Below are 27,063 nucleotides of genomic sequence, written 5' to 3' on the forward strand. Positions count from 1 at the left end.
AAACATCTTTGTGAGAGTGAGATGCTTTTTATTGTAACCTGAAGTCTCCAGAGAGGAGTTGTTGTCGGAGGACGGTGATCAAAACTGAAGTCAGAGTCGGAGAGCATTTGAAGTGTTGGATTACAGAAAGAGGGAGCAGCTTGACACACACCGAGAATAAAAATCTGAGCATTTGACCAAAAACATTTGGTGGACACGTTCATTAGTTTGTAACGTATTGCAGCCATTGGAGACGGTGCTGCCGGCTAAAGCGATCTCCCTCTGTACCTAAAATCTGCAAAAACAGGCCCGAGGTTTAAGAAGCCGCTGGTAAAGTGTTAAATGTTGAAACTCTGAAGGAAGACGACAGATGAGTTCACACCGCTGCCACGATTAGGAGATGGTCACAGCATTTATTTCCATTTTCTGACAAAAGTGCACACAAAAACCAAGTGGAGACCGAAGTGAAAAAGAGAGATCCTTCTTCTTTATTTCATTTTCTGCTGATTTTTTTTTGTTTGCTGCTGTTTCGCAAGTGAAGGTTCAGTGCCTTGTTTCACATTTCCACTGATTCAAACAATGAAATTGGAGAGAAATCTCTTTTTCCGAGGACACAGAAAGATTGTATTTTTTTCACAGGGGTGAGTTTGGGTGGGGTTGGGGGGGGGGGAGGTTACGGGGAGGGAGGGGAGTAGGGAGAATAAGAGGAGGCAGGTAGTGAAGGTGGGAAGAGGTTTAGGAGGACGGAGGGTTTGCACGGTGTTCACAAACAGACGAACGGACAGATCGACAGGCAGGGGGAGGAGGGGGAATTTGAGAGGAGAGGAAGAGGAGGGAGAGACGGTGTGCTTTGTCATGTCTGAATGAAAACAAGCAGCTCTTAGACCCCCGCTGGACTTTAAAAAAGAAGAAAGAAAAAAACTTTAAAGACAATTTTGTCTCTTAAAAAACACCCAGTCGTCTTTTAGAAAACAACAACACAAGCAGAAAATAACACGAGAGAGGGAGGAGGGGAGGTGGGAGGGAGGAGGGAGGGGGGAGGGGACATTTTGTGAGTGCTTAAGTTTAAAGGTGAGATTCTTTATTGACAGAGAAGGTGGGAGAAGAGGAGGAGACAGAGCGAGCGGCAGTAGAAGATTGGCAGTGAGTTGAAATAGAAAAAGAGAGAGAAGCTCAGTCGCAGCAGGTGGATGGTAGGAAATGGCAGTGATCAAAGAGCTGGATGCTGTTGGTCCACTTGGAGCCACATGCTAGTTTTGGTAGTCTAGACGGGAGCTGCCATGTTGTTGTTCTGCTCGGGGCGAGTGATCCCACTGGAACAGTCACGTTTTTGTCTTTAATTTGGTGACTGTAATCTTTATCAGAACTACACGGTGGTGTAGTTTGAGCACTGGCAGACTAAAGCTGTAAATACTTTAGATAGAAAAAAGAGGACAGAGGAAGAGAGAGGACGGGGAGGATTTATAAACTCATCACTCCCCCTTCCCTCCTCCTCCTCTGTCTTTGGTCCACTCGCCGTCTTTCTTGGCGTTTGATTTTTTTGTTTCTTTGGGAGATGAGGATGAGAGAGTGAAGAAGAGACGTAAACAGTTGTCTTGTAAAGTTTGAGAGTGGTGTGACAGGAGAGAAGGGAGGGAGGAGAGAGAGAGAAGGGAGGATGAGAGGTTAATGATGATTTGATCATTTAATAGTATGTTTCTTTTTCCACCCATCCTGCAGAGAAGAAGAGGAGAGAGGAAAGAGGGAAACAAGAATAAAAAAGAGAGAAAAGGAGAAGAGTTAACGATCAGAGACATTAAGTGATTGACATAATCAGCTGAATATTCAAACTATAAATAACTGATTTTATACCTCTGCCTTTAAAGTGTTTAATGGATGAAGTTGTGTTTTAAACAGACTATTGATCTTTGTATTGAATGATTATTAGAGAAACATCATCACTGGTTTGTTATTAAATCGGGTCTTTTGATTCACTGCAGATTTTCAGCTTCTTGAAATCAACTTAAAAATATTATTAAGAGAGATTTTTAAGTGTGAAACGTGTTATATTTTCTCTCTTTCTTTACTAAGCTGCAGGCTGACACTGAATGAAGCGTGTTTAAACATGTAGGTGTGGAGTGTATATACGTGTGTGTGTGTGTGTGTGTGTGTGTGTGTGTGATGTGTTACCTCCTGGGTTTCGGCGCAGGATGAGTTTTCGGATCTCATCGTAAACAAAGATGAGGAAACTGTACGGGAACGCACAGAACCACCAGCTGGGCCTGAGAGAGAGAGAGGGAGAGAGAAGGAGGGCGAGTGACAGAGTGAGGGCTAAACTCTGAGACTGAACAAGGTTCTTAAAGGACGCAGTATTTGGTTTATGTGAATCATGTATAACTGCACAGTGACTGACATTAAAATAGTGTTCTTCTTCTTCTATTACAGTGAGCACAGAGGACTACAAATCAGAACTACAACCCTTAAAGCTAACCGTACTGTTAGCTGATCAGTCACTAAGACAATCGCAGCTCTGCTGGTTACTGTAGAAAACATTACATTTGTAATGAGTTTGCATTTCTTTTCAAGTCTTATTTTTGCTTTTATTAGATAGGACAGCTGAAGAGAGACAGGAAGTGTTGGGAGGAGAGAGAGGGGGTTGACATGCAGCAAAGGGCAGAGGTCGGACTCAAACCCGCTGCAGAGAGGACTACAGCATCTGTACATCGAGGGCGCGACATAACCACTAGGCTATCTGGCACCTCATGTGATAGCAGTGTTTAATTCAGAACGGATACGGCTGTTAGCACAAAGTTTCTCCCTTTGAGCGAGTGATTATTAGATTGATATATCAAAGGTTTATCAAACGGGATCATCTCGCTTTAATTTAGCAGTTTTAAAAATGTGACTTAAATAATTTTCAGATTCCATAAAATACTGCGTCTAAAAAAACTTGACTGATAAAAGTGTGCAGAGACTAAAAATCTTCAATAGGCTATCAGTCAACATGGAAACTGCTCTCCCCCTGACTGTACTGTGTTGATTTGTTGATTTGCTTTTTGCTCGTCCTCTTGATGTTTGTGTGACTTCTCTTACTTGAGTGGATACATCCGTAGTGCCAGGTCCATGCCCGGGGTGTAAGACAAGAAAGCAGCCAGAGCCGTTTCCTCAAACAGGCCGAAGATCAAAATCTTATTCCTGCAGGAAAACAAAAAGCAGACAGGAGAGAGTTAACTACAGCGGACGGATAAGTCAAGTTAGAGGTGAGGAGGCAGAGAGGAAATACTTAAAGACAGAAGGAACTGTTCTCTGAGTTCAAGGATCTTTATATGAACAGCTGACTGCATCAGTTACTACATGAACGTCTTAGAAGCTCCAGTATCTCAGCTTCTGTGCCTCGTCATACATTCTGCTTCCACAAATGTGCAGCAAGTACAGAAATAATGTTTGATATGCTGAATGAAAGTCACTCACTGGCTGTTAAAAGCTACATCAAGTTGTTCACTGGTCTCAAAAAGTCTCTTTCAGGTCAACGCTGAGGCTCAACACAGCCGTCTAAGAGACCATGTTGTTCAGATAAACTCATAGCAGATGTTTATTATGACTTACTTCATGCCTTGCTGGAACACAGAGTTACGTCTGGTCTTACAGATGATGACATCTGCCCACTGCACCACCACGATACTGACAAAGAAGGCCGTGTGGCACGTGAACTCCACGATCTTACGCTGCTCGTAGGTCTGAAACGGGAGAGGGAACGATGTTTTTTTTAAATCAGTAAAACACAACAATGTGAGCTTCTAACATATCACTTTAAACACAGATGAACCGTCAGGATAAGCATCAGTATAGCAGGAGAACACTGGTTTGGTTTCTTACCCATTGCTGGCCGTAGCTGTCCTCCAGATCATTGGTGGAGCGATCGTCCCAGTTCAGCCGAATGCCGACGAGAACCGACGGCAGGAAACCGTTTTCAGCCATGATGACAAAATAGGCGAAGAAGCCTCCGAGAGCTTGGATCATACCTGCAGACAGACGGAGAGTTAAGTCATTTACATGGTGATCCTTAACAGCCGTAAAAATAAGCAAACACACCTCATACCACAGATTAAGACTCCAATCTAAGACACGGTCTGGCATGCTGATATGCCAAAATGACACAAAGAATGGACACTTTTCACACCGTTTGCAGTTTGTTAAAAACATAAAAGTGGCAGCTACCGATTTGTCCGTAGGCGATGCTGATGAGCCTCTCGTTGACAAGCTTGTCCCTCTGTGGGTTCCTGGGCTGACGCTTCATGATGTCACTCTCTGCTGCTTCATAGGCGAGAGAGATGGCTGGAACCTGACAGACGAGGAAGTTAAATGGCTTTGATTTATCATTTCAGGTATCAGTTATGTTTATTTTCGGGGTAAACTTTGCTCTGGTTTATTAAAACATGCCACCGGTTTAATGTATGAAAACTGGTCCCACGCTGCCACCTAGTGTCCCTTTTGGGTACATACTCTTCAGGAATAACATTGAAGCTTCCTTTATGGTTTTATTTTTCATAGTGATACTGAATTATAAATTATGTTCCTTTATGGTGACGAGGCACGTTAATAAATGTGATAAAAAGGTAGATTATGTTCAACTTAATGTTTCTGTCCATTCTATTGGTGTTTGTAGGGTTTGCTAAAGCTACAGGCATAAAGTGACTTAAGTGTTTTCACAAAACTTGGCTCACAGTTTTGTTGTTTCAGGATTTCTCCGGAGGTTGTCTTTCCCTTTTATCTGAATCACTTTTAACATTTCATTAATAACTATCCTTTACAACTCCCTAACTGGATTTTTACAATCTGGTATAGTATCTAAATATCTAATTATATGCCTTTATTTCCAATGCATGTTATGACTTATGAAGCAGAATATACATATACTTATTTTACTGACCCTGTGTGTGTTGTCCGATAATGAGATCATTTTTTGCCATCTGTTTACCGGTCTGACATGTGACCAGCTGAGCTTCACTGGCTCATTGTGCATGAATGTTTAAAAATCAACCATGCAAACATTTAATAGAGCTGAGTGTGTAGTTCCACCTCTAACTCATTAGCATCTGTATTTGCTTATGTCTCTTACCATGTCTGTTCCCAGGTCGATGCAGAGGATGGTGATGGTGCCCAGAGGCAGAGGGATGTTGACCAGGATGAAGAACAGGAAGGGGGTGATCTCTGGGATGTTGCTGGTCAGAGTGTATGCGATGGACTTCTTCAGGTTGTCAAAGATCAAACGGCCTGTGAAGAGGAAGGTGGTGCGTTGATACATACAAGCTGCTGAACACGGGTAACCTCAATGACCAAACTCTAAACCGAGTCAACACGGCTAGCCTTATATATTTATAAAACAACGTTGCTAACAAGACTGAAATAGACCTAACAGCATTTCTCCTGTTAAACATTTACTGCTCATGTACTGCCTCTCCTCCCCTCACCCTCTTCTACTCCAGTGACGATGGAGGCAAAGTTATCATCCAGCAGGATCATGTCTGCAGCCTGTTTGGACACGTCTGAGCCAGAGATTCCCATGGCAACCCCGATGTCGGCCTTCTTCAGGGCAGGGGAGTCGTTCACACCGTCACCTGTCACGGCCACGATTGCACCCTGACAGAGATTGAAAATAAAAAGTTTTTGGTTTCATTCTCCCTTCAGTGTGTCTTAAACTTATTTCATTACATGCACTCCTTACAGGTCCATTTTAAAAATGCATGTAAGCGTACCTGTCTCTGGCAGCCCTCTACAATGATGAGTTTCTGCTGTGGGGAAGTTCTGGCAAAGACAATCTCGGTGTGGTTCCTCAAAATATCGTCCATCTGATCCTGGGTGAGGTCTTTCAGGTCCGTACCGTGGATCACACAGGCCTTGGCATCCCTACACAACACAGATCGAGCAAAGACATTCCTGTATGTTATCACAAAAAGGTCATTTTATGAGAAAAAGAAAAGTTAACGACTCCAGCTCTAAAGCATTTTAAAAATCCACTGCTAACCTGCAGTACTACAGCGACTTGTGTGGAGCAGCGTGTTCATGTAGTGCTTTGGGTCTTACCTCGGGTTGACCTGGCTGACGGGGATGTTGAGACGTGCAGCAATGTCTTCCACCGTCTCATTACCCTCAGAGATGATGCCCACGCCCTTGGCAATGGCCTTGGCTGTGATTGGGTGGTCACCAGTCACCATAATGACCTGAAGACAATAAGAAGATAAAGGGGAGATGAGAAAGACGATATTAAGGGACAGTTAAGAGGAGGCACAGATTGAAAAGGTTGAAGAGAACATTGACGGGAAGGTAAGAGGAAGTAAAAAATGGAAGTTAGGAGAGACGTGCTGTGCTATGAACTATGAATTTCCTCTTGAATGTGCGTGATAGTTTTCCTCGCTTTTTTCATCTTTTAAAGTCCTTTAAATGCCAGCTTTGAAAGGGGCCCACCTTGATGCCAGCTGAGCGGCATTTGCCTACAGCGTCGGGCACAGCAGCGCGGGGAGGGTCGATCATGGACATGAGGCCCACAAAGCAAAGGTTGTCTGTCTGGAAGTTGACGTCATCTGTGTCGAAAGCGAAACCTTTGGGATACTTATCCTCTGGCATGAACAGGTGGCAGAAACCTGAGGGGGGAAACAGGGATGAAAGTGGAACATGACATGACTGTAGACATAAAGACAAGAGACATGCCATCACGGTCGTTGTTTTATCATCTTGTGTCTTCCTTACCCAGCACTCTCTCTCCAAGTCCTCCTAGCTCCATGTAGGCGTTCTGGAAAGCCTCCTTCAGCTCGTCGTCCATTGGGTTCTCTTTGCCCTGCACCATGATGGTGGAGCAGCGGTCCAGAATCCTCTCTGGGGCTCCCTTCATCACCAGCAGGTAGCGGTTATCGCTTTCATCCTCGCCTTCATGAATTGAGAGCTGATGAAAACACAGATTAGTGTTAGTATGAGAACCGTTTAAGAAGAATGTTGTTTATTCGATTTATTATCAGTTTCAATCAAAGGTTTGAATGTTTTTTTAGCCACATGAGTGAGCAAAGGGGACAAACCTGGTACTTGTTGGTGGAGTTGAAGGGGATCTCGGCCACCTTCTTGTTCTTTTCCCTCATGGCTTTGACGGAGCCACAGGACAGCTCGATACACTTCAGCAGGGCGGACTCAGAGGCATCGCCGGCAACATCCCGCTTCAGGATCGGCAGAGTATCCTGAGCAGCCTTGAACACAGCACGGTTACACAGAGCAGCAACACGGGCAAGAGACACCCACGTCATGGAGCTTTTGTCAAAGGAGGAGCCTAGAAAACAAGAAAACATCAAATATGTTGATTAGGGGTCTCATTCCATTACAGTCACAGGTGTGTTGAGTCACCTCAGACACTGAGAAAGAAACCTGTTGTTCTACTCTGAGGGTTGTGATCAAGCAGTGACCTCTGCTGTTGAAAGAAGTGAACAAAACTGCAGTTCTTTAAGTGTCCACCTGAGGCTGGCTCCTCATTACAGCTGAACTGAACATGTTTGCAGCCTGGTACAAACTGTGCAGGGAGTGATTTTTTTAATAACTCATTTGTTTTTTAATGTATTAGGGCAAAGAGTTATTGGATAAATTGGATAAATCGGAGCATAGATAATCTGACTGACAGGCAAGTTGTAGCTGGTCTCCAGGAGGCTTAAAGTCCGCCTTAGCTGCAGCTCTTTACATAAAACATTCAGGCCGTCAATAACATGGACAACATAGCAGCTAGGTTCAGATCTCATCAGTCATGTGGATTCACATCCACACGATCAGGCCACGATCAGATCATAACATTGAGGAGTTTGAGGTTTTAACAGAACGTACATTTCATGAACATTCACCAGTTCTAGTTATAGGATCCAGACCGGTCCATCATACTGCTTTAGAGAAACTGAGGGTATGATGTTCTTTTATATTTTGAAGAGAGAGAGGAAAAACTCACCAGACTGGTCCTCAGTGGTGTCGGCCTCATGGATCTGGTTGTCGAACCACATGTGGGCCACAGTCATCCTGTTCTGGGTCAGAGTGCCCGTCTTGTCCGAGCAGATGGTTGAGGTGGAGCCGAGAGTTTCCACAGCCTCCAAGTTCTTTACCAGGCAGTTTTTACGAGCCATTCGTTTAGCAGTCAGCGTCAGACACACCTGAGAGACAGACCAGGGAAAAGGAAGAACCCGAGGGATGGCAGAGAAGAGACGGAAAGACAGCAGGAAGGAAGTTGTTGATGGTAGAATAAGACAAAAGGAGGGAATAAAAAACAAACCAAAAGAGAAAGAGAAAAAATAATTAGTATCCATGTGGAAACTTTACAGCACAGGTGATCATCTCCAGGTGTTACATTTCTGCCAAAGAGCTGGCAACCAGTGCCATATTGTACCCGATATATATATTTAACCAAACCCAGAAAGCAAACAGCCCTGACACCTGGAGATGTTCATCCTCCTCGCAGTTTATCCCTCTACAGCAAAATGCACTAAAAAACTGAAACCTATCAATTAAAAAACGCAGCCAAGACAGCGATGCAGAGAGAATATGAAGCATGACCAATGAAGCTGTGAAGCAGAGCAGCGGTGCATAATATGTCATCATGCCAGGTACGGCAGGACCCATGGGCCAAACAGAACTAGCCAAGGCCAAGCAGAGGAGGCCAAATTCAGTCATTATAGCCTAATATCATTACATTAGCTAGACGATGTCATTGCAGACAGCACCGCGACTGGCCTGGAAGAGAGAGAGAGAGAGGGACATACACAGAGGATGATGGAGAGAGAGAGGGACACTCACAAACACATATGGGTCTGCACTGAGAGAGAGGGAGAGAGAGAGAGAGAGAGAGAGAGAGAGAGAGAGAGAGAGAGAGAGAGAGAGAGAGTGATGGAAAGAAAGATTTACAAACAGAGAGAATATCACCACAGAAACACAAACGGACACTGAGAGAATGTTAATGCACAGAAATACACAGAGATGCACACAGATTTACAACATCACAACATATTCCAGAAAGAGACTCGCGCACAGAGACACGGGAAGCAGAGACACACAAATCACACAGCAAACACAACATAAGCCAGAACACTGTACACGACCAGACATGGATGAAACCACAAATTGATGAGGGATTCTTATCGTTCACACTTTCTTTTAGGACGACTCAGTGATTCATTATAGCTAAAATAACAACAATCATGAGCAGAGTCTGAAATGAACTCTCCTGACTCACTGGCCAGGGTGGCAGATATATCACTGATGCTGCAACCGGGAGAGGGGTAGCTGCGCTTCCAAATGAATGTAAGTCTATGACGACAGGAAGTCCATCCACAATTGAAATATTCACGACTGTCACGCTCGTCTGTCAGGATGTTTGTTGACATTTCTAATTAAGGAAGTTGTTGTTATCTGATAACGAAATGCAGCAGGAGTTTGAGCTTTGAGGGAGAGTCAAAAGCAAACAGCTGTATGAAGTAAACCGATGTAAACTTTGGTTTCACAGACGAGTCACAAAAGTCATTTCTTCTCAATTAAAAAAAAAATACAAAAATGATTTATTGCACCAACCGGTGGTTTCTTTAAATATGCAAGATGATTCCCTTATCACTAAATATCTTTACAGAGCTGCTTATTTATGGACTAAAACAATCTATATACAGGGTCTAGTTGTAACGTCAATGCTTTTGGGTTGGTTCTGTTTACACAGAGAGAAACAAAAACACTTTTCATGATACTCTGAGGATTTAAAAAAAACAATATGATCAGTGAAACAAGTTGGAACTTCTAAGATACAAAAAAATACAAGAACATCAACAAAAAAAGAACTGCCTGTCCTCCAAATAACCTCACATACACACGCACATGCGCACACACACACACACACACACACGCACACGCACACACACACACACACACACACACACACACACACAGACACACACACACACACACACACACACACTTTCTCATGTCTCTTTGGACTCACAGTGACGGTGGCCAGCAGTCCCTCGGGCACATTGGCCACAATGATACCGATGAGGAAGATCACGGCCTCCAACCAGCTGTACCCAAGGACGATTGACAGGATGAAGAAGGACACGCCGAGGAAGACGGCCACACCGGTGATGATGTGGATGAAGTGCTCAATCTCCTTAGCAATGGGAGTCTGAAGAGTAGAAGGAGTGATTGAGGAATCTGATGGATGTGAATACTGTGCATGTGAATACTTATATGTCAAACCTTGTTAAGAATAAGTATCTGAAAGCTCAGAGTATCGTTGGACAATGATTAATCATCAGTGTGGTACCTTGCCAGTCTCCAGGCCTGAGGTGAGAGTGGCGATGCGGCCCATCACTGTGTGGTCACCGGTGCACACAACGATACCACGAGCGGTTCCTGAAGAAAGAGAGGAGAGGGAGCGGGTTCAGTAGAACTTCAGTAAAATGATTGAAGATTAAAACGCAATTTGACGCGTTTCAGCACCAAGCCTCCATCAGGAAGTCAAACAGATGGGACACTGAGTCCTTTCTAGTAGACTCAAACAGTTGGAAATTTCCACTTGGAGCGGTGGGTGTGGCCTGCAGAGGGGGTGTACACCTAAAAACTCAACCAAATCAAGATCCTCATTAAACCAGAGAGTTAAGTATACCACAAGAAAACTCAAGAAACTACAATATATCCAGAATTCTGCTGCTCACACTCATCACCCCACTCCTTCATAACCTCCTATGTCTCCCCAACCCACCAAGCGTATCCACTTCAAACTTCTTATTATCACCTATAATGCCCTCAATCACCTGGCTCCCCCCTACCTGTCAGAGCTCCTCCACCAGCACCCTCTCATCCACACTCTCAGGTCTGATGATGCAGATCTCCTGTCTCCCCCCTGTAGGACCAGCTATCGACCCTGGGAGGACAGGGCCTTCTCCACTGCTGTTCCCACCCTCGGGAACTCATTCCCAAAAAACATCAGACCCCCCCTCAATCGCCACCTTCAAGAAATCCCTCTTCAACTTCACCTACAACCACTAACAAACTCTCATCCTCCTTCTCTCAGACTATTTTTTTTGTATTGTTTTCATTGTTTTGTTTTTCTGTGTCTTTGAGTGTTCTGAATATTTAAGCTCCTGATGAAGACATGAAGTGTATTTTTAAAGTCCACATGACCATGCCATAAACAAATGCACCATAACTGTTTAAAAGAGAGAGCCTTGGAGATTTTCTTGTTTTTTCTTTGAAGGACAGATTTGACAGGAAGATGCTGGCTGGAGTTACTACAAAAATGCAATGTCCGTATGTTTCCACCAGAGGGCAGCATACATCATTGTTTTTGTTTCCACCACCATGAGGAGCATGCTTTAACTCTCCCAGTAACCCTACCAGTAACATGATGAACTAGAGTGAAACAGATTAAAGGTTAAATGAGGTCATGTTTACCGTGACAACCCCCCCACTGTGGCCTACAGCAGAAGCTAAAATGAGGCGTCTTTGTTTGCACGACTATTTGACTCGCTGAACCGGAACAATACAAACATGCGAGGCAGCCCTATGAATGGTCACACATGCAAATACAGCCATGTTTACACGAGTAAGGGGGGGGGGGGGGGGGGGCACCCCTCACAGTTATGAATATGGGTTCAAGGAGGATTTAGGTTTTAGGTCTCACCCTCGACACAGTTGGTGGAGAAGAAGGCGATGTTACGGGTCTCCAGTGGGTTGTCATGGGTACAGTCAGGTGACCTGGTCTGGGGCTCTGATTCACCAGTCAGGGAGGAGTTGTCCACCTGGACGGAGAGGAAGAAACCGTTTCAGTGAATGTATGTAAGAGAGGAAGGGAGTGAGAAGCTTAAGAGCAGGATAGAGACAGGGGATGTGTTTTCTGTCTTTCTTTTTAATTAATGATTGTTTATGTTTAATGTTTGCTAATCACTGTTTGTGTTTCTTTTTCATCCAGACATTTAATTTGATAAAAATCTGGAGAAAAACCAGGACTTGAACAGCATTGAGGTAAACAGTCCATGAAGCAGGATCATTTTATATTCAAAAATGTCATCTTTATAGCGTGAGATTAGTTTAGTTTATTGTTCAGTTTGTTAGGGATCATTTACAGAATACATTCATCTAATTTAATTTTTTAGTGGAGATACATTGCACCAGATTTAGCTGATTAGCTAGGTTCCATCTGCATCCCCGGGGCAGGTAAACACACAAGCCATACACGGTTTCTCCTCAGGTTTTTATAATCATAGGAGTTAATCTGTGTCTGTTTCTCACCTTGCAGCCGTGGGAGGAGATGATGCGGAGGTCAGCGGGGATCCTGTCTCCTCCCTTCACCTCCACCAGGTCTCCTGCCACCACCTGCTCAGCATTGATCTGCATCTTCTCTCCCTCACGGATCACCAGGGCTTGCTGGGAAAGAAAAGGTCAAACAGCATGAGTGTGGTGTGGAAACTAAAGCATGCAGACAAGAAAAAAATTGTGTGAAAGCTGTGACAGATACTGAACAAGCAGTGTCGTAAATATAGAATTTTCCATTTTAATCAACACCTGTAATTCCTCTTTTAATACACCCGCAACGTTTCCATCATTACTTTAGACCATTATTCACAGAGTCTCAGTCCGCCAAGGAACTTTTGAATAACTTCATATTTAAACTACATCCAACCAGAGTGCTTCAAAAGGTTGCTTTTGGGTGCTTTGAATGTCGTAATCAAAAAACCCTTACCAAAACAACAACTCATAACAAACTCCTGAATGAACAAATTAAAGGGTCCAGTACCTGAGGAACCATGTTCTTAAAGGACTCCATGATCTTAGAGCTCTTGGCCTCCTGGAAGTAGGAGAAGCAGCCGGTGATGATGACGACAGCTGACAGCACGATACCCAGGTACAGCTACAGAGAGAAGAGAGCAAAGAAACGTCAGCATCATCCAAACATGTATCCCAATGGAGGAGAACAATCGATCAGTGAAGAGACAAACACATAAAAACTATCATTGTTGATGGCAAACATAGACTTTGGAAGAGTGGAAGAGGTAAGGAAGCTAATTCAGGAAGTTAAGGCTTCAATAAAGTTTGATTTTTCAGAAATAACCTGATAATTTTTAGCCTTTATTTAATTACGTTACTGATTGATTTGGACTCATTCTCTTGTAGGTTTTCCATCTGTTTTCTGTTGCTGGTTTTAGGACTTTGCCCGTGTGTCTATCTTCTCATGTTTGGATGGATCACTAGTCTAATCCTCCGGTAGAGCACTCCCATCTCTGTCCCGTACCATCTGACATAAGCGTAGCACGCTATCAGAGTGTGATTTACTTTCTGGCAGTGTGTTACAGTCTTGGCCACTCATGCTGACTCCTCACTGTCTTTGACCCCGAGTCATCCCCTGGCGGTCTGATCCAAGTATCTTTTCATACTGACTGTGTCATGGCCGTTTATCCTCAGCGCTCTGACCTGACATGAAACAGAGCTGACCCATGAACACCCTCCTCTTAGCCTGTCATTATCAACGCCATGAGTCATACACCCCTGGTGGCTCGCCAAAAACAAATGTTAGCAGGATGGCGTCTGACAAACTGAAGATGGGTCAGCTGGCATGACTTGGACAAACTGCTGACACAAACTTTATCACTGACACAGCAGAATCCCTGAGGATGAGTGACTCAGCAGTTTTTTTTTCTGACTGATGTGCTGGAGGTCTGGGAGCACACATGAACGAGCAGCAGCTCATCGCTCTCTAAGTGTTTACCCCCTCTGGTGCTTTTTGATATCTGGACTCTCTCAGATGTAACAGCTGCGAGCTGATGATTCATCATAACATCATCATCCATTTAACAACTTTCCACTTACATTATCTCCGGCAGGCTCGTCCTCTGTGGCAGCCTGGATGGCGTAGGCCAAAAAGCAGAGGATGGCGCCGATCCACAGCAGGATGGAGAAGCCACCGAACAGCTGGCGACAGAACTTGACCCACTCTGGGGTGGTGGGGGGTGGGGTCAGGGCGTTGGGACCATCCCTGGCCAGGTACTCCGCTGCCTTGGCATTAGTCAAACCCTGAGAGGGGCAGAGGGAATGTGAAGGAAGAAAGATGGAGGAGCAGAAGCAAGAGAGCAACGCAGAGGTTTGAAGAGAGTGAAGGATGAAAGAAAGGAAAAGGGGAAGAAGCACAGAGAATAAGAAAATAAGGAACAGAGGGTACATAAGTAAGAGGAGGAAGTAGAAGTTGTAAATTGGACATCCATAAGCATGCACAGATGGATCAAAGCAGGAAGTATTTCTGATCTGAAGAACTCACCTGGACGATATCAGTGCTGTATTTCCGGCAAACCTCCTCGACAGACATTTTGTGTTCAGTCTAGAAGAAAGAAAGAGTGGACTAAATGACATGCTGTATGTTCTTAAACTCCTGACATGCTTTAGTGTAATGACCAGTATTTCTTCTGTTCCTCGAGCGTGGAATCAAAGGATCGTTTTGTATTATTTTCTATTTGTGTTCAAACTTTGCTTCTCGCTCACTTTTCCTAACTAACGGATAATTATTCATACGCAACACAATAAAGCACATCAACTTTTTTCAAAGCTTTAATCTCAATACTGAAAAAAGGCTGTATTTCCTGTCTTCACTGTTTGATTTGTGATGATCTTGGGAGGGGGAGAAGCTTTTTTCAGAGAACGAAATAACTGATCAGGAAGGCGACTTATTTGTCCTTTGTTGAATCGAAATCCAAACAGATCAAGAAAATGAATTTTACAGCAAACATAGTTGTGTCACATGTGGAAGCTTCATACTTTGCTTTACTGACAGTTTGATGACTTATTATGATCCAAAGCAGGAGATCAAACTCATTCACTGTCAGATTAAGATAAACTAACCCCGAAACAACTTGTATATGTGTATGTAGTTTAGAGAAAAAAGTTTAAATGTAAAATACATATTATCCTCAAAGAGACTCTGGTATTTTATAAAGTATCTGACTGATCTCATATGGTTTTAGAACTGAGGGATTCCTAAGGGTTTGGCTTCTTGCCCTGTTCAGGAGGAAATCCTCCACAACAGGATTAAAGCGCCCTCTCACCCAAGGGCGGATATCTCACTTAATTATTGGGGGGGACAACTAACATGATTAATTTTAAAGAGCCATTCCTGAGGGGGACACCAAAGCAGCCATAAAAAGTATTGTTTTATCAAGAAAGGCCAAACAAACTGGTATTAAATGTATAAAGAGGAAACCCTAAACATCTTAAAAACTTTAAAATAACTATAAAAATAGTTACAATAGTTCTCACAACTATTAATATGTTAATATAGAGCTTCAATCAATGAAACACATCTCGACAGAACTGGCTTCTTCTAACACATGAAGTCTGGTCGTGTGTTTTAGCAAACTTAGAGATGTAAAATATATAACAAGATACAAAAGAAATGCGTGGAGGGGGGTCTGGAAAAAATTTAACTATTTAAATTTAACTATTGTAACATGCAAATTAAGCTTTTTTTAGAGCATTTTGGAGCATTTGTCCTCAGCTTCTGATTGGCACTGAGACTAAGTATACGATTGTGAAACTGACAGAAGTCTTTTGTAGCGACGGTGAACTGTAATCCCTGCAGATAAAAGAACGTGTTTAACTCCAAACAGACTGTGGTCTGTGGCGATGGCCGGTCTTATTTCAACAACAGTTTGCGTGTTTTAATGTTTTTGAGAATTTTAACAATCTGCGGAGTGTTAGCTTTCTAAAGAGACCTTGTTTGTGCTTGTAGTCCAAACAGTTCAAGAACAAAGCTCACTTTCCTCGGGGTATATTTGGAGAAAGTTGGCGATCATCACCAACTTGTGCCGCTCTGCTCCACAGACACTCGCTGTAGTAGGTACATGCGCTGCGGTGTGTTGGGGGGGGGGGGGGGGGGGGGGGGGGGGGGACAGGTGGTTTCAGCAGTGGACCAAACCACTGTCAGGCAAGGGGGACCTGATCTTTAAAAACGTATAAAAACAAATTGTTTTGCGTCTTTGCACAACTGTTTTCAATGCATATTATTATATCACTCAAAATGACATGTTTATGATGACATGAATACTGGGTCCGGTCCCCCATGTCCCCCCCGTGATTTCCGCCTATGCTCTCACCTCAAACTGAACCGTCTGAACTCCACGTCTTTTTAAACTGGGGGATTATATTACGGCTGGATCGTTGCTTTTAGAAAGCTGGAGGGAGGCCGGGATACTCCATCTATGAACTCTTCACTGCGCAGCCTGGACTTGGCCTGGCTTTTTATCACACCTGATTAGTGAAGCTTTGATTTAAGTAAGATGTTTGAGTATTTCTATGTCACAGTTCTAGTTTTCCAAGTATATGAAAGAAACAACATGTTCCAGTCCGCAGTGAGGTCAGAGGACCGCGACACAGTGTACTTACTATGGGAACTTCCTTTTTAAGGTCATCCAGATCCTTGCCTCCCTTCTTCTTGGGCGACTCCTTCTCATCCTTGTCCTGCGTGGTGGCCACGCGGTAGCTGTCCGACCGTCCATACTGCAACAACACAAACACAAGGTCACTGAAACTGGTCCTGTTGTAGTACTGCATCATGATTTAAGCTTAATGGCTGACACTGTTCTCTGATAGAAACAAAAGGAGATCAAACATCACAATATGTGACACAAAAACAGCCCAAACAAGAATGAAATAGGATCACAACAAAGCGAGCCAACCAAAGAAACCTTGGGTTGCATGCTCGACATTAAAAGAGTTTTCTGTCAGGATAAAATAAAACCATTTCAAACCACTAAACCTTTTGACGGTGATATGAAGGATATGTCATCACAGCTCTAAATCTGCAGTTATCAGAAATACAAGCTCAAAGTTTTCAGCAGCTCGGGTTACAGTCTCTTAAGTCCTGCTGAAGAGTTTTAGAGAGACGCTAACTTTGGATACGAAAAGTATGTACAAAGTATTTTTTCAGGGGTTAAACTATGTGGTCCATCCATTTTGGAGGAGACTTTTATGGAAACGGGACGTCCTGCCAGAAACTCCATTATCACTAAGGAATCCCACAGATTATTACAAAATAAAGTTTTTCAGATCATGCCTGGCTGACTTTTCTTTTCGTTTTCTGACCCAGTCACAACATCTACATTGGGATCCTAATTAGATGTAATCCCCTGGTGTTGGAGGGGAACTCGACACTTCATGATTAGATCCGGCATCCTTACAGCGCAGGCCTGTCTCAAGAGGTCCACTTCATCTGCAGATTACATCACTACTATTTAGACTACTGCTGTTCAGTCCAAGTACACAGCTACTGAGTCAGAGAAGAAGAACATATAAAGCATCGTTAGGGTGAAGGATCAGGGCAGAAAGCAGGAACCTCCTCGCTGTGAGGCAACAGCACTAACCACTGCAGCACCGTGCTCCTCGCTGTGGAGACCTCAGCCTGTTTGTCTTCTGCCTGACTGCAAACATGAGCATTTGTCCATGTTTGTTATTGTGTGTGTTTGAATCCGTATGCACAGCATGTTTATGGGTCTGTGTGTGTGTGTGTGTTGCCATCTGTCTGGAGGTGCAGTGTTCCCCCGGTAGACGCGTCCAGCAGGCCATGAGATTACTGCTGTTTACTACACTGACAGATTAACCCACTGAACAGCAGTAATCCCTCGCCATCACTCTCTCTCTCTCTCTCTCTTTTTCAATCCCAGCCTCTCATTCACTTATTTACATTTCTAAAAACATTCTGAATTCATCTTTCTGCTATAAATGAACAGAATAGATTTTAGAGTGTTTAAACAAACACTCAATCACATCCCAGTCTCATTAAAACTTCATGTATCTTTAGTTATAAAAGACAACATACGGTAGTTATTATTATACTCACATGGACTTTGGGTAAAACTCAGTTCTGAGAAAAATGTTTTACATGTTTTGGTTGAACTGTGTAACATCCTACTCATGGATTTGTAAATAGAACTAAAGGTAAGAAAAACAGGACGGCAGAGAATGTAGAAGTAACGTTTCTACCACCTGTTTTTAATCTTCTTCCTTTAGTGCTTGAATAAAATAAATGTTAACATCCTAACAGATGTTTTTCTGTTTTAAATCCACAACTTAAAATCAAACATTTCACAAATAACTTCAGTTATCCTTGACAATAAAACCTAATCACTGCTCTGTAAAGAATCTGAGAAATCGGCCGTAAAAACATGTCTTCAGGCTTGCAGTCAGCTGCCTTCAGATCAGCTGCTATCAATTTCTTTTAAAGAGCAGCAACAAAAAACTTTGAAACTGTCAGACTAATACATTTATCAGAAATCACATCATCACAATACTGGACAACGTTTAAGTGTGCATCAGGGGATGACATTTAGTTATTTTGTCACTTTCACTTTGGGCCGGTGGCTTTTCAAGGTCATTGTAACCACTGACCCAGGAACTTTTTGAATCCAGAAAATAGAAGTCAAACTACTTTAACTTTTCTCCACTCACCCTACTTGTCGGCACTGACTGTCAGATTTGGGAAAAGACCTCAATATAAGCTGCTTTGTGTTTCAGCCAAGTCCAGCGATCTCTCCAGAGACGATGAAACTTTCTCTCTCTTCTGACTTCATACTCTGTCACTCTCCCTCATCTCTTCTGTTGATTTATTTTCTTTTAATGTACATTTTTGGCCAGCTTTTGTGAACTGGTTGTTTAACAAAAACAAAAAAAAACACACTAGTTTATGAGAGGAAAACCTTTGCTACAATCAGTGTCTGAGTGTACAATGTGAGTGCAGTGATCACGCTCCAGGAGTGACAGCAGTGAAGCTGTCTGCAGCTGCTGCCTTTCAACTACCACAAACGTGCACATGGGCGCTTATTAACGTAAATATTTAGCATTCATTAAAGAGATTATCTCACAGGAAAACAATTTTTAGTTTTTTCTGTTTTTAAGATGCATTGTAAATGGCCTGAGTTGGCCAGTGGAACGTGCAATAAGCTGGCCTGGAGTCTTTCAATGGTGCTCTCCGGCCAGCGGGTCAGTTATAATGTCCCGCCATGATGCATGGTGTAGGCCTAATGATGTCTTTTTTTCAGACAACTGCCACTTCCATTCCTCTATTTCCTGCCCTCTTGCTCGTGTGTGCACACATCCATTCAGCATGATGACTGCAGAGGCGACAAGACCAATTCAAGCATGTAAATGACTCATCAGTGCAGCAGCATCAAATGATACATGAAGTCATAGAAGCCCAACAGATCCGAACTGAACACTGGTGAATGCAATAAACTCCAAATATGAATTGCTACAGTCAGATTAGTTTAGTCGTCTTTTAGTGTTGCGAGCCAGAGCAATTATCTTCCTCTGGGTTGATGCTATCGATCGTTTTGTTAATTTCCTGCCGAAAATGAACTGCAAAGAAATCTCCTCAGCTTCAATGAGTCACATAAATAATTAAACCATTCAATGAAAGAAAGACGGACAGGGTAAAGTGTAGTAAAGGAATTCTTAATTATTAAGGGAGAAATTCATAGGCATGGACTTTCAAGGACATTACTGTATAAAATCAGAGTGAGAATATTGCCTAATTTCCTGAATGCCTCACCGTTGATTCAAAAAAGAACATCAGATCATATCTTTATTCCACTTGAGCAGTAATTATTATGCACAAAACGCAGTGCGATGAGAAGAAATGCTCTCAGCGCCCCCCCCCCCCCCCCCCCCCCCCTACACTGAAACAAGTATTAAACAGAATCCAGCACAAAGCCCCTCCTGTGTCTGTTCTCTGTGTAATCTCACACTGTAAAACCTGAGGAGGTCTCAGCAGCCTCCACATGTTGTGTGCTGAGCTCTAGTCAGCTCTATCTGCTGCTCTATCTATCCTGCCTGGTCTGCAGCTCAGGGCACCACAGCAGGTCTAAGGAAGCCTGGATAAGCCATTTTTAATCTGCTGAAATCACTTGAACAAATCTCGGACATCCAACAGCAACATTTTGATCCATGCATTCAAGTTGGAGTACAAAGAAATGAATGAACAGTTTTGAAAATGGACCTAAATATTTCATAAACTTTTCAACAAACAAAAACTGGTTGTTGGTTTGCGTGCCCTGTATGCAGAGGCTGAGGTCCTCGAAAGGTCCTGTGGCTCCTGTCCCCCATGTTATTCCCAACGCTCTCTCTTCCTGATTTCTGACTCTATCTACTGCCCTGTCTCTGAATGAAGGCTTAAAAAGCCCCCAAAATAAACCTTTAACATGATCTGACATTAATAAAAACAAGTCAAACTTAGTTTAGCAATCTTAGCTGAAAACAGCAGATTGCTGCCTGTTAGCTCTGCTGCTATCTAACTACAGGATGATTCACACACCAATCAGCAGCTCCGAACTGTAAGGGCTCACACTTAGCCTATTTTTTTAACTAAATCTGATGATGTTCCAGTGACTAAAATATCATAATTTGGTCTCAAGAGGTTTTGAATGAAAGATATTTCTGCCTTCAGTGGAGGATGCCATGGTGGATCATCGTAATGGCACACATAAAGAAATGGATTATGGTACAGATCAGTGGACTGAGCGACCTAGAAACTACTGCTGGACTGCTACGCACACACACACACGCACGCATGCACACACACACACACACACACACACACACACACACACAGTAAGAGGGGTCCTCCATCCCCTGCCCCTCCCCTCACCCTCCCACTTTGTTTACATTCTCCTCCCTCCGTGCTGCCCATCTGTTTCTCCGCTCTACTCATCTGCACCGAGGTTTAATCACGAGGAGACCGTCTGAGTGGTGATGCAGACATCGTGATGATGATGCTGTGTTTTCACCTGATGTTTGTGATTCCAGAGACTATGTCAGATAAAAGCCACACGAGGGCTGAGCATTACCAACAGATATGATTGCGATCTATCAGTGTAAATATTTATCACAGTATGTTGAGGAGTGATGACAGTAGCCTGAAGAAGTCGGACAGTTGATAAGTTAGCTATGTTAATGTCTGGAGAGACTGCGAGCCGAGCTGTCACTTACATTAACTCAGCAGAGTTATCTGAAGAGGTCTATTCCTCTTTAAACAAACGTTAAACTTTGTTAAAGCCGGTACAAATCTTTCTCTACAGCGCTCTGCATGGCACAGGATGTGAAGCCACCGATGTGAAGTATGTCATGTCACCTTTTTTCTCTCTGGAGGATAAGCGGAATCCCCTTTCATCTTGGCTTTCCTCCACCTTTTCAATGAGACACTAACTTTCCTCACAAGTGGCTCAAACTGTTGAAGGTTGACTTCACATGGAAACAAAAAAGTCCCACTACAGACTAAGTTGATCGTCCTAACAGAATGGTTCAGCTGGAGATATGACGGATCAGCCTGACTTGTTTTTTCATTTGATTCTGTGAAACATTTGAACAGAGGACGCCTCGATGGCTGTCAGTCTAGAGATTCTGTGCGTGTGTCACCTCCTGAATTGCAGCATGTCTGAGAATAGAAAATGGCAGCGAATCAGATTGACTGCGTCTACTTCCAATGAGTTGATAGATAGGGGATGTGTGGTCTCCTAGCAACAGCCATTCCACTGGGTCCATCTACATAAGTATAGAGGAGGGGAAGGCGGGATGGGGAGGTTTGATTTTTTAATTGATTATACACTTAACGTGATGTTATCTTATGTTATCTTAGTACGGAAAACGACCAATTACCCTTCACATCTTTGTCACCAAGCCAAAAGGAAGTGATGTCAGAGTGAGCTCACAGGAAATGCCCTAATCAAAATGCATGGCGAACAGATCAATGACATTAGACAACCCTGATCAGTGGTTTTAACAATAAATCCAGAATGTAACACACAAACAGAAACTAATGAGTGAAAGTAGGAGACTAAGTAGTACTGAAATATTTACACACTGAAACGATTACGCAACAGAGACCATGAGCATGAGAACATATACAGCGTGAATACAATGACAAACACAATGCAGTATATTTAATCTATAATAAGTCATATTCAGAGATCCAAGTGTGGCTGAGAGGATTACACTTTGATGAAAACACAAGTTGGATATGAAATCATAAACTCAGCTTCATCTATGGCTGGGCATTTTGAGTAAATTCTATATTTGGGACTTCACCTTAAATTATTCTAGAGTATTTAAGTACTGGAAAAAAGGAGGTGCTGATTTGAGGACAGCATACAACAGGCTTTTTCATGCCTCACTCCCCATTGGCTGCTCTGAGGTGGGCCGACAGGACAGCCATCTTCACTCCCAGTTTTGACCAAAAGGGAAACGTGATGATAACATTTAAAGCTAACCCTGTAATAAGCTGTATCTTCAGTAAATGCTCACATGTTAGCCTTCAATTTTACTGCACACTCTCTTCTAAATCTAATTCCTCATGTTTGTAGTTTAGTTTTCATCTGGATGATTTCTCAAGAAATCCCACTAACTTGCTGAAAGCTCCATAAAGCTCCAGTGAGGAGTTTTAAGATGGTTATGATTCAGTCTGAAATCAATATTGACCCCTCTACAGTATGATATGTACAAAAACAAAACAGACGATAGGTAGAAATAATTACTTACATCCAAAGTAAGTACTCCATTACGCAGGCTAACCCCTACAGATTTAATCCATAGAAGTCTGCCAGAATGACACATTAGAAATAATGTCTGTTGTACTCCTCTGTATCCGTACAAACCAGTTTAATGTTTTTGTCTTTGAGCATTTTACTGAGCTTATTTCAATTCCCCAAAGCTGCATTCATATTAACACTGGAGCAGTGAGGGCACCCCCAGTGATCCAGTTTTTTAAAAATGTTGTTCACAGACTAGAGCCACAGGCGGTTTGCTCTCTTATTGATTTGTAAAGTCAGTGGGCAGTACGTCTCTGCAACACTGTACTGTGGGCATGCCAGTTTGACTGGTTTAATTAGCGCTGAGAGCCATTTAATGTGTTATGACTTCTGGCTCCTCTGCCAAGAAAGATTTATAAATTACAAATGAACAAACAGTTACGCAACAAGGGGATCATCATTCAATCAACTGCACATTGAACCTGCAGTATGATCTGAAAAAAAGTGAAAGCTGACTCATATTATGCTGCAGCTCATAAACTCATTATGTACTCAGGGTTGCTGCAGACTTTTTAAGACCCAAACAAAGAAAAATTAATATCATTTTTACAGCACAAAGTGTCGATGACTCTAGGATTTCATGTGGGATTCAACAGCTTTGATTCCCATTGTCCCAATTTAAAAGCTTTTTTGCATTTCTTGCATGTTGCCTCATAACTGTTTTTCCCCCTGCCAACTATCGTCTGCATTTCTCAACTTGAAGCCAAAATGTCCTTGAATTCATATCTCTCCATCTTCTTATTTATTTTTCCACTCCCAGTATGTGACTGAGTACATTATTCTCAGACTTAACTGCCTTGAATGAACAAACAAATTCACAAAAATTAAATCACACAATGCTAACTGGAGAGAGTAGACTTGATGAAGTATTCAGACATGTCACACAGTGCCATCTAAAGTTTTAGACCTCTCACAAAAAAAAATATTTAAGAGATTAATGACATTAAATCTAAAAAAAAAAAAACCTTGGGAAACCTTGTTACCATAGGAAACCTTGTTACCACAGGAAATGATTTGTGCAGCAATCAGTGATGATCGGCGCACAATCCACATCAAAGAGGGGGTCTACTTTTACAGTCCTTGGGGTTGCACAACATACCAAACTTGGAATAAGGTTCGGTTTAGTATCCCATTTGCAGAAGCTGCTTTCATTTCATTAGGTAAAATGTATTACAAATTATCATAACAGTAAAGTACTCTTAGCAGATACCTGGGCACACAGTCACACATACTGATGAATGATTGTGTGTTCTGATTTCGATGACACAGAGAGCTACTGAGTGAAACATCAGCTTTATCATGAATGAAAGTCGGTTTAGTCCTCAGAGAGCCACCTTCCTCACACTCATATATCAACAGTGCCAAACCACACACCATCCATCCCCCACAGTGATTGGTTCTGAGAAGCTTACGCACCAAAGTGCATTATGGGATATCAGCAGAGGTATTCATCCTTGTATATCTATTCTGCATCTCACTCTTCATCTCCCTGTTTTTCTCCTCCAGCTCTACCATTGCTCCTTCATCTGTGACATCTGTGACGCGAGCAGCATCTCTTCCTACATTCCTTCACTGCTCCATCCTTCTCAAGGTGACTCACGGTCTCCATCTCTCTCTCTCTGTTACGCTGTCTCTCTCACTCCATCATTCAGTGTCAATCACTGGATCTCAGACAGTTTTCCACTAAACAGGATCTCCCCTTGAGGCCACCTGTGTCTGACCTTTGTTTCATCTCTACCTCTCATCCTCTCACTCAGAGTACTGATCATCGCCTCCTGCATCAACTGCCCTCATCAATCGATAGGCGCGGATCAAATGGCGCGTTGTCTGAACTGAACTTCCTCTCTTGTGGTTCCCTCCCCCTCCCCCACTTAAGCCCATTTCACCTAAATATCTATCCTCTCTCTTTCCACTCCCCTCCCCTTGGCAAATCCCAGCCCTAACATGGGAGTTTCCACTTCCACACACACACACACACCCCCCTCTCCTCCTCCACTCTGACGTTGAAGTTCAGAGCGGTTTCCCCCTCAGGCGTTTGAGTGGACAGCATCGCAATCCGTGACAGAGAGTCACCATTTCTACTGCCCTCTCATCCCAATCCCACCCCCAACTCGGATGTGGAGCAGAGGAAGAAACCCCTGCCCATCACACTCCATTAGCAGTGATGCATCATGACACTGTGAGCGATAAAGTACATGGTAGCATCAGCAAAGTAAAACACAGCATCCCATAAAGCAATACAAGGCTTTACTTTACAACACAGAGAGGTATCAGTGATTTTTCAGCAGAAATGACATCATGGAGTCTAAGTCTAAATTTAGAGTCCTTAATGACCTGACACGACACATCACATCAGGGAGTTTTTTTAGATTAGGTAAAATGAGACAGTGGAGGTGTTGGCTGTGTCTATGTTTGTGGAGAGCACTTTGGGACCCATTCTTTGATACAATGTTACAATTCACTTAGCAGATGCTTTTATCCAAAGCGACGTACATCAGAGAGTAAGTACTAATCCATTCATACACCGCCACTGAAGCAGCAGGAGCAATGCGGGGTTAAGTGCCTTGCCCAAGGAGACATCTGACATGTTGCTTAGCTGGGGATCGAACCCTCCACCTTCCGGTTGAGAGGCAACGACTCTATACCAACAGCCGCCCAACCTGATATTTGTGGGGGCAAAGGGGGGGGGGGGGGGGCTGACCAAAGCCGAGGAACCATTTTGACGCACTTGTCTGTGCCCATTTGGTACCCACACCTGCTCTGCTTCTACATCCTTACCAAGCCTAGCAATGCCAGTCACAGCAACATGACGTACCAGCGCATTATGTCATTTCTGAATGAACAAATGTAGAGAGACTGGGGAAGAATCAGAGCCTGCCTGATTTTCATTCCCAGCCCACGCCCACTGTTGATCTTGATTTACCACTTTGCATTCTCATATTTCGAATTGTGAATGTATGACTCTCTTTTAACTCCCTTGATATGTAACACACATACAGACATGCACACATTTATAGCCACGATTTGTTTGCTGTCAGACTTAGTGGACTGACAGTCTGGGCTGCTTTTATCAGGACCAGCTGCATGTTCCCTACTGTGCGTAATTGCGCGCTTCACCTGCATATTTTATACAATCGATTTCATTTCTGCTTCGACTCGTCAGTGTCATTATGCAGTCCTACTAATCGTGTGCTTAAGAGCTGTGAATTTCCTCAATCGCCTGCAGCAGGTCCAGCGGTCCTGCTGCCAGATGTTGAGTCGGTGTAATCTGGCATTTTGGAACCGAGGGACGAAGCAGCACGTCTCTCTGCCCCTCCAACACAAATACATGCGATTCAATTTATACAAATAATATCGATAGCTTATTTATAGTGAAACAGAAATAGGCTGAACGCACATTGGTGCTTAAAGGCTTCTCAGACAGCTTTACAACTGGAGATGATCAGTATGTTTAAGCTGTAATGATCAGGAATCCAACTATCGGAATGTTAAATTATCATTTTCTCAAACCTAGAAGGCTGTGTTTGTAAATGATCACTCCATTGATTCTAACAGCTGAAAAAAACCCTAGGATTTTCCAGCTGGAAAATGGATATTATGAGGCTTAAAGCAAATATCTGTATTATTAATGTGTAATTTAGTGCTTCTAAAATGAGAGAAATTGAAATGCTCATGGAGAAAATGTTCATTTAACTTGGAACCACCTTGCTCCGGTTCTGGATGCTTCTGATACGGACAAATCTGGCGCACATTCCTCTGAAAAAAAGGCAAATAGCCTCCCCTCTATTATCATTTCATTTAATTATAATCACACCCTGCAGCGTATTGATCACAAACGTGCAAGTAGTGCGTTCCGAGAGAAAGTAGATCCGCTTGACAGATAATGACAAATCATGAAACAACGCGGATTCGTCCATGGCTTAAACTAAACACACCTATCCAACCATGTCCAATGTCATTTTAACACCACACCTGTGCCTCTTTTCGTTTTAACCCTTTCCTGAACAGAAACGCGGACTTTCCATTGACGTTTCAAAATCCACTCAGCGCAGCTAGCAGTGACAGAACCGTCATTTTTTTACTACATTAGCTCAATAAATAAAATGAAATGAAGCTCTTACCCCCATCTTGGCGGTGTCAGTCGGCTCTCCTCAGAAGATGAGTCTGTTTTAAGGCTGGATTCAAACCAGAAACTGTAGATAATGAGGAGAAAAATGTCTCCCTTCAGATGTTGCTATGACGACAGAGAGAGAATGTGTCTATGTGTTAGATAGATAATATCCAAAACTATCGTGATTAAAACCGGAACGGTGATAAGATAACTTTACAAGGCAATTTTAAATGAAACACAGAGGCAGAGCTGCCCCTCTTTCAGCTGAAGAGTCAAAAAATTAAATTTTTGGACTCAAATTGTTAAAAATGAGTCGTTGTAGTTGGTGATACCTCACCAACCGTCTCCCTGTGAGGCGAAATGATGCCGTTGGAA

At 43.0% G+C, this 27,063-nt stretch overlaps 1 protein-coding gene across 1 annotated transcript; it reads right to left on the reverse strand.

The window, feature by feature from the left end:
- Positions 1-601: 601 nt before the first annotated feature.
- Positions 602-27,063, reverse strand: atp1a3a (ATPase Na+/K+ transporting subunit alpha 3a). Its single transcript, XM_061059480.1, has 23 exons — positions 26,699-27,063; positions 16,387-16,500; positions 14,270-14,329; positions 13,825-14,028; positions 12,755-12,868; positions 12,250-12,384; positions 11,642-11,759; positions 10,283-10,371; positions 9,962-10,141; positions 7,934-8,132; positions 7,029-7,273; positions 6,706-6,898; positions 6,424-6,599; positions 6,043-6,179; positions 5,715-5,865; positions 5,430-5,598; positions 5,078-5,232; positions 4,177-4,300; positions 3,835-3,980; positions 3,565-3,695; positions 3,052-3,153; positions 2,149-2,240; positions 602-1,692 (listed from the first exon to the last, which is right to left on the reverse strand). The coding sequence occupies exons 1-23, from the start codon at positions 26,702-26,704 to the stop codon at positions 1,664-1,666; spliced, it is 3,069 nt and encodes a 1,022-aa protein (XP_060915463.1). The 5' UTR covers positions 26,705-27,063; the 3' UTR covers positions 602-1,663.

The sequence above is a fragment of the Labrus mixtus genome, chromosome 16 (assembly GCF_963584025.1).
Source record: "Labrus mixtus chromosome 16, fLabMix1.1, whole genome shotgun sequence".
NCBI lineage: Eukaryota > Metazoa > Chordata > Actinopteri > Labriformes > Labridae > Labrus > Labrus mixtus.

Coding starts and splice junctions, on each gene's coding strand:
- atp1a3a (XM_061059480.1), bottom strand. Junction 10,142..10,282: donor CAGGCCTGGAGACTGGCAAG/GTACCACACTGA, acceptor TCTACTCTTCAG/ACTCCCATTGCTAAGGAGAT. Junction 8,133..9,961: donor GACTGCTGGCCACCGTCACT/GTGAGTCCAAAG, acceptor TCTGTCTCTCAG/GTGTGTCTGACGCTGACTGC.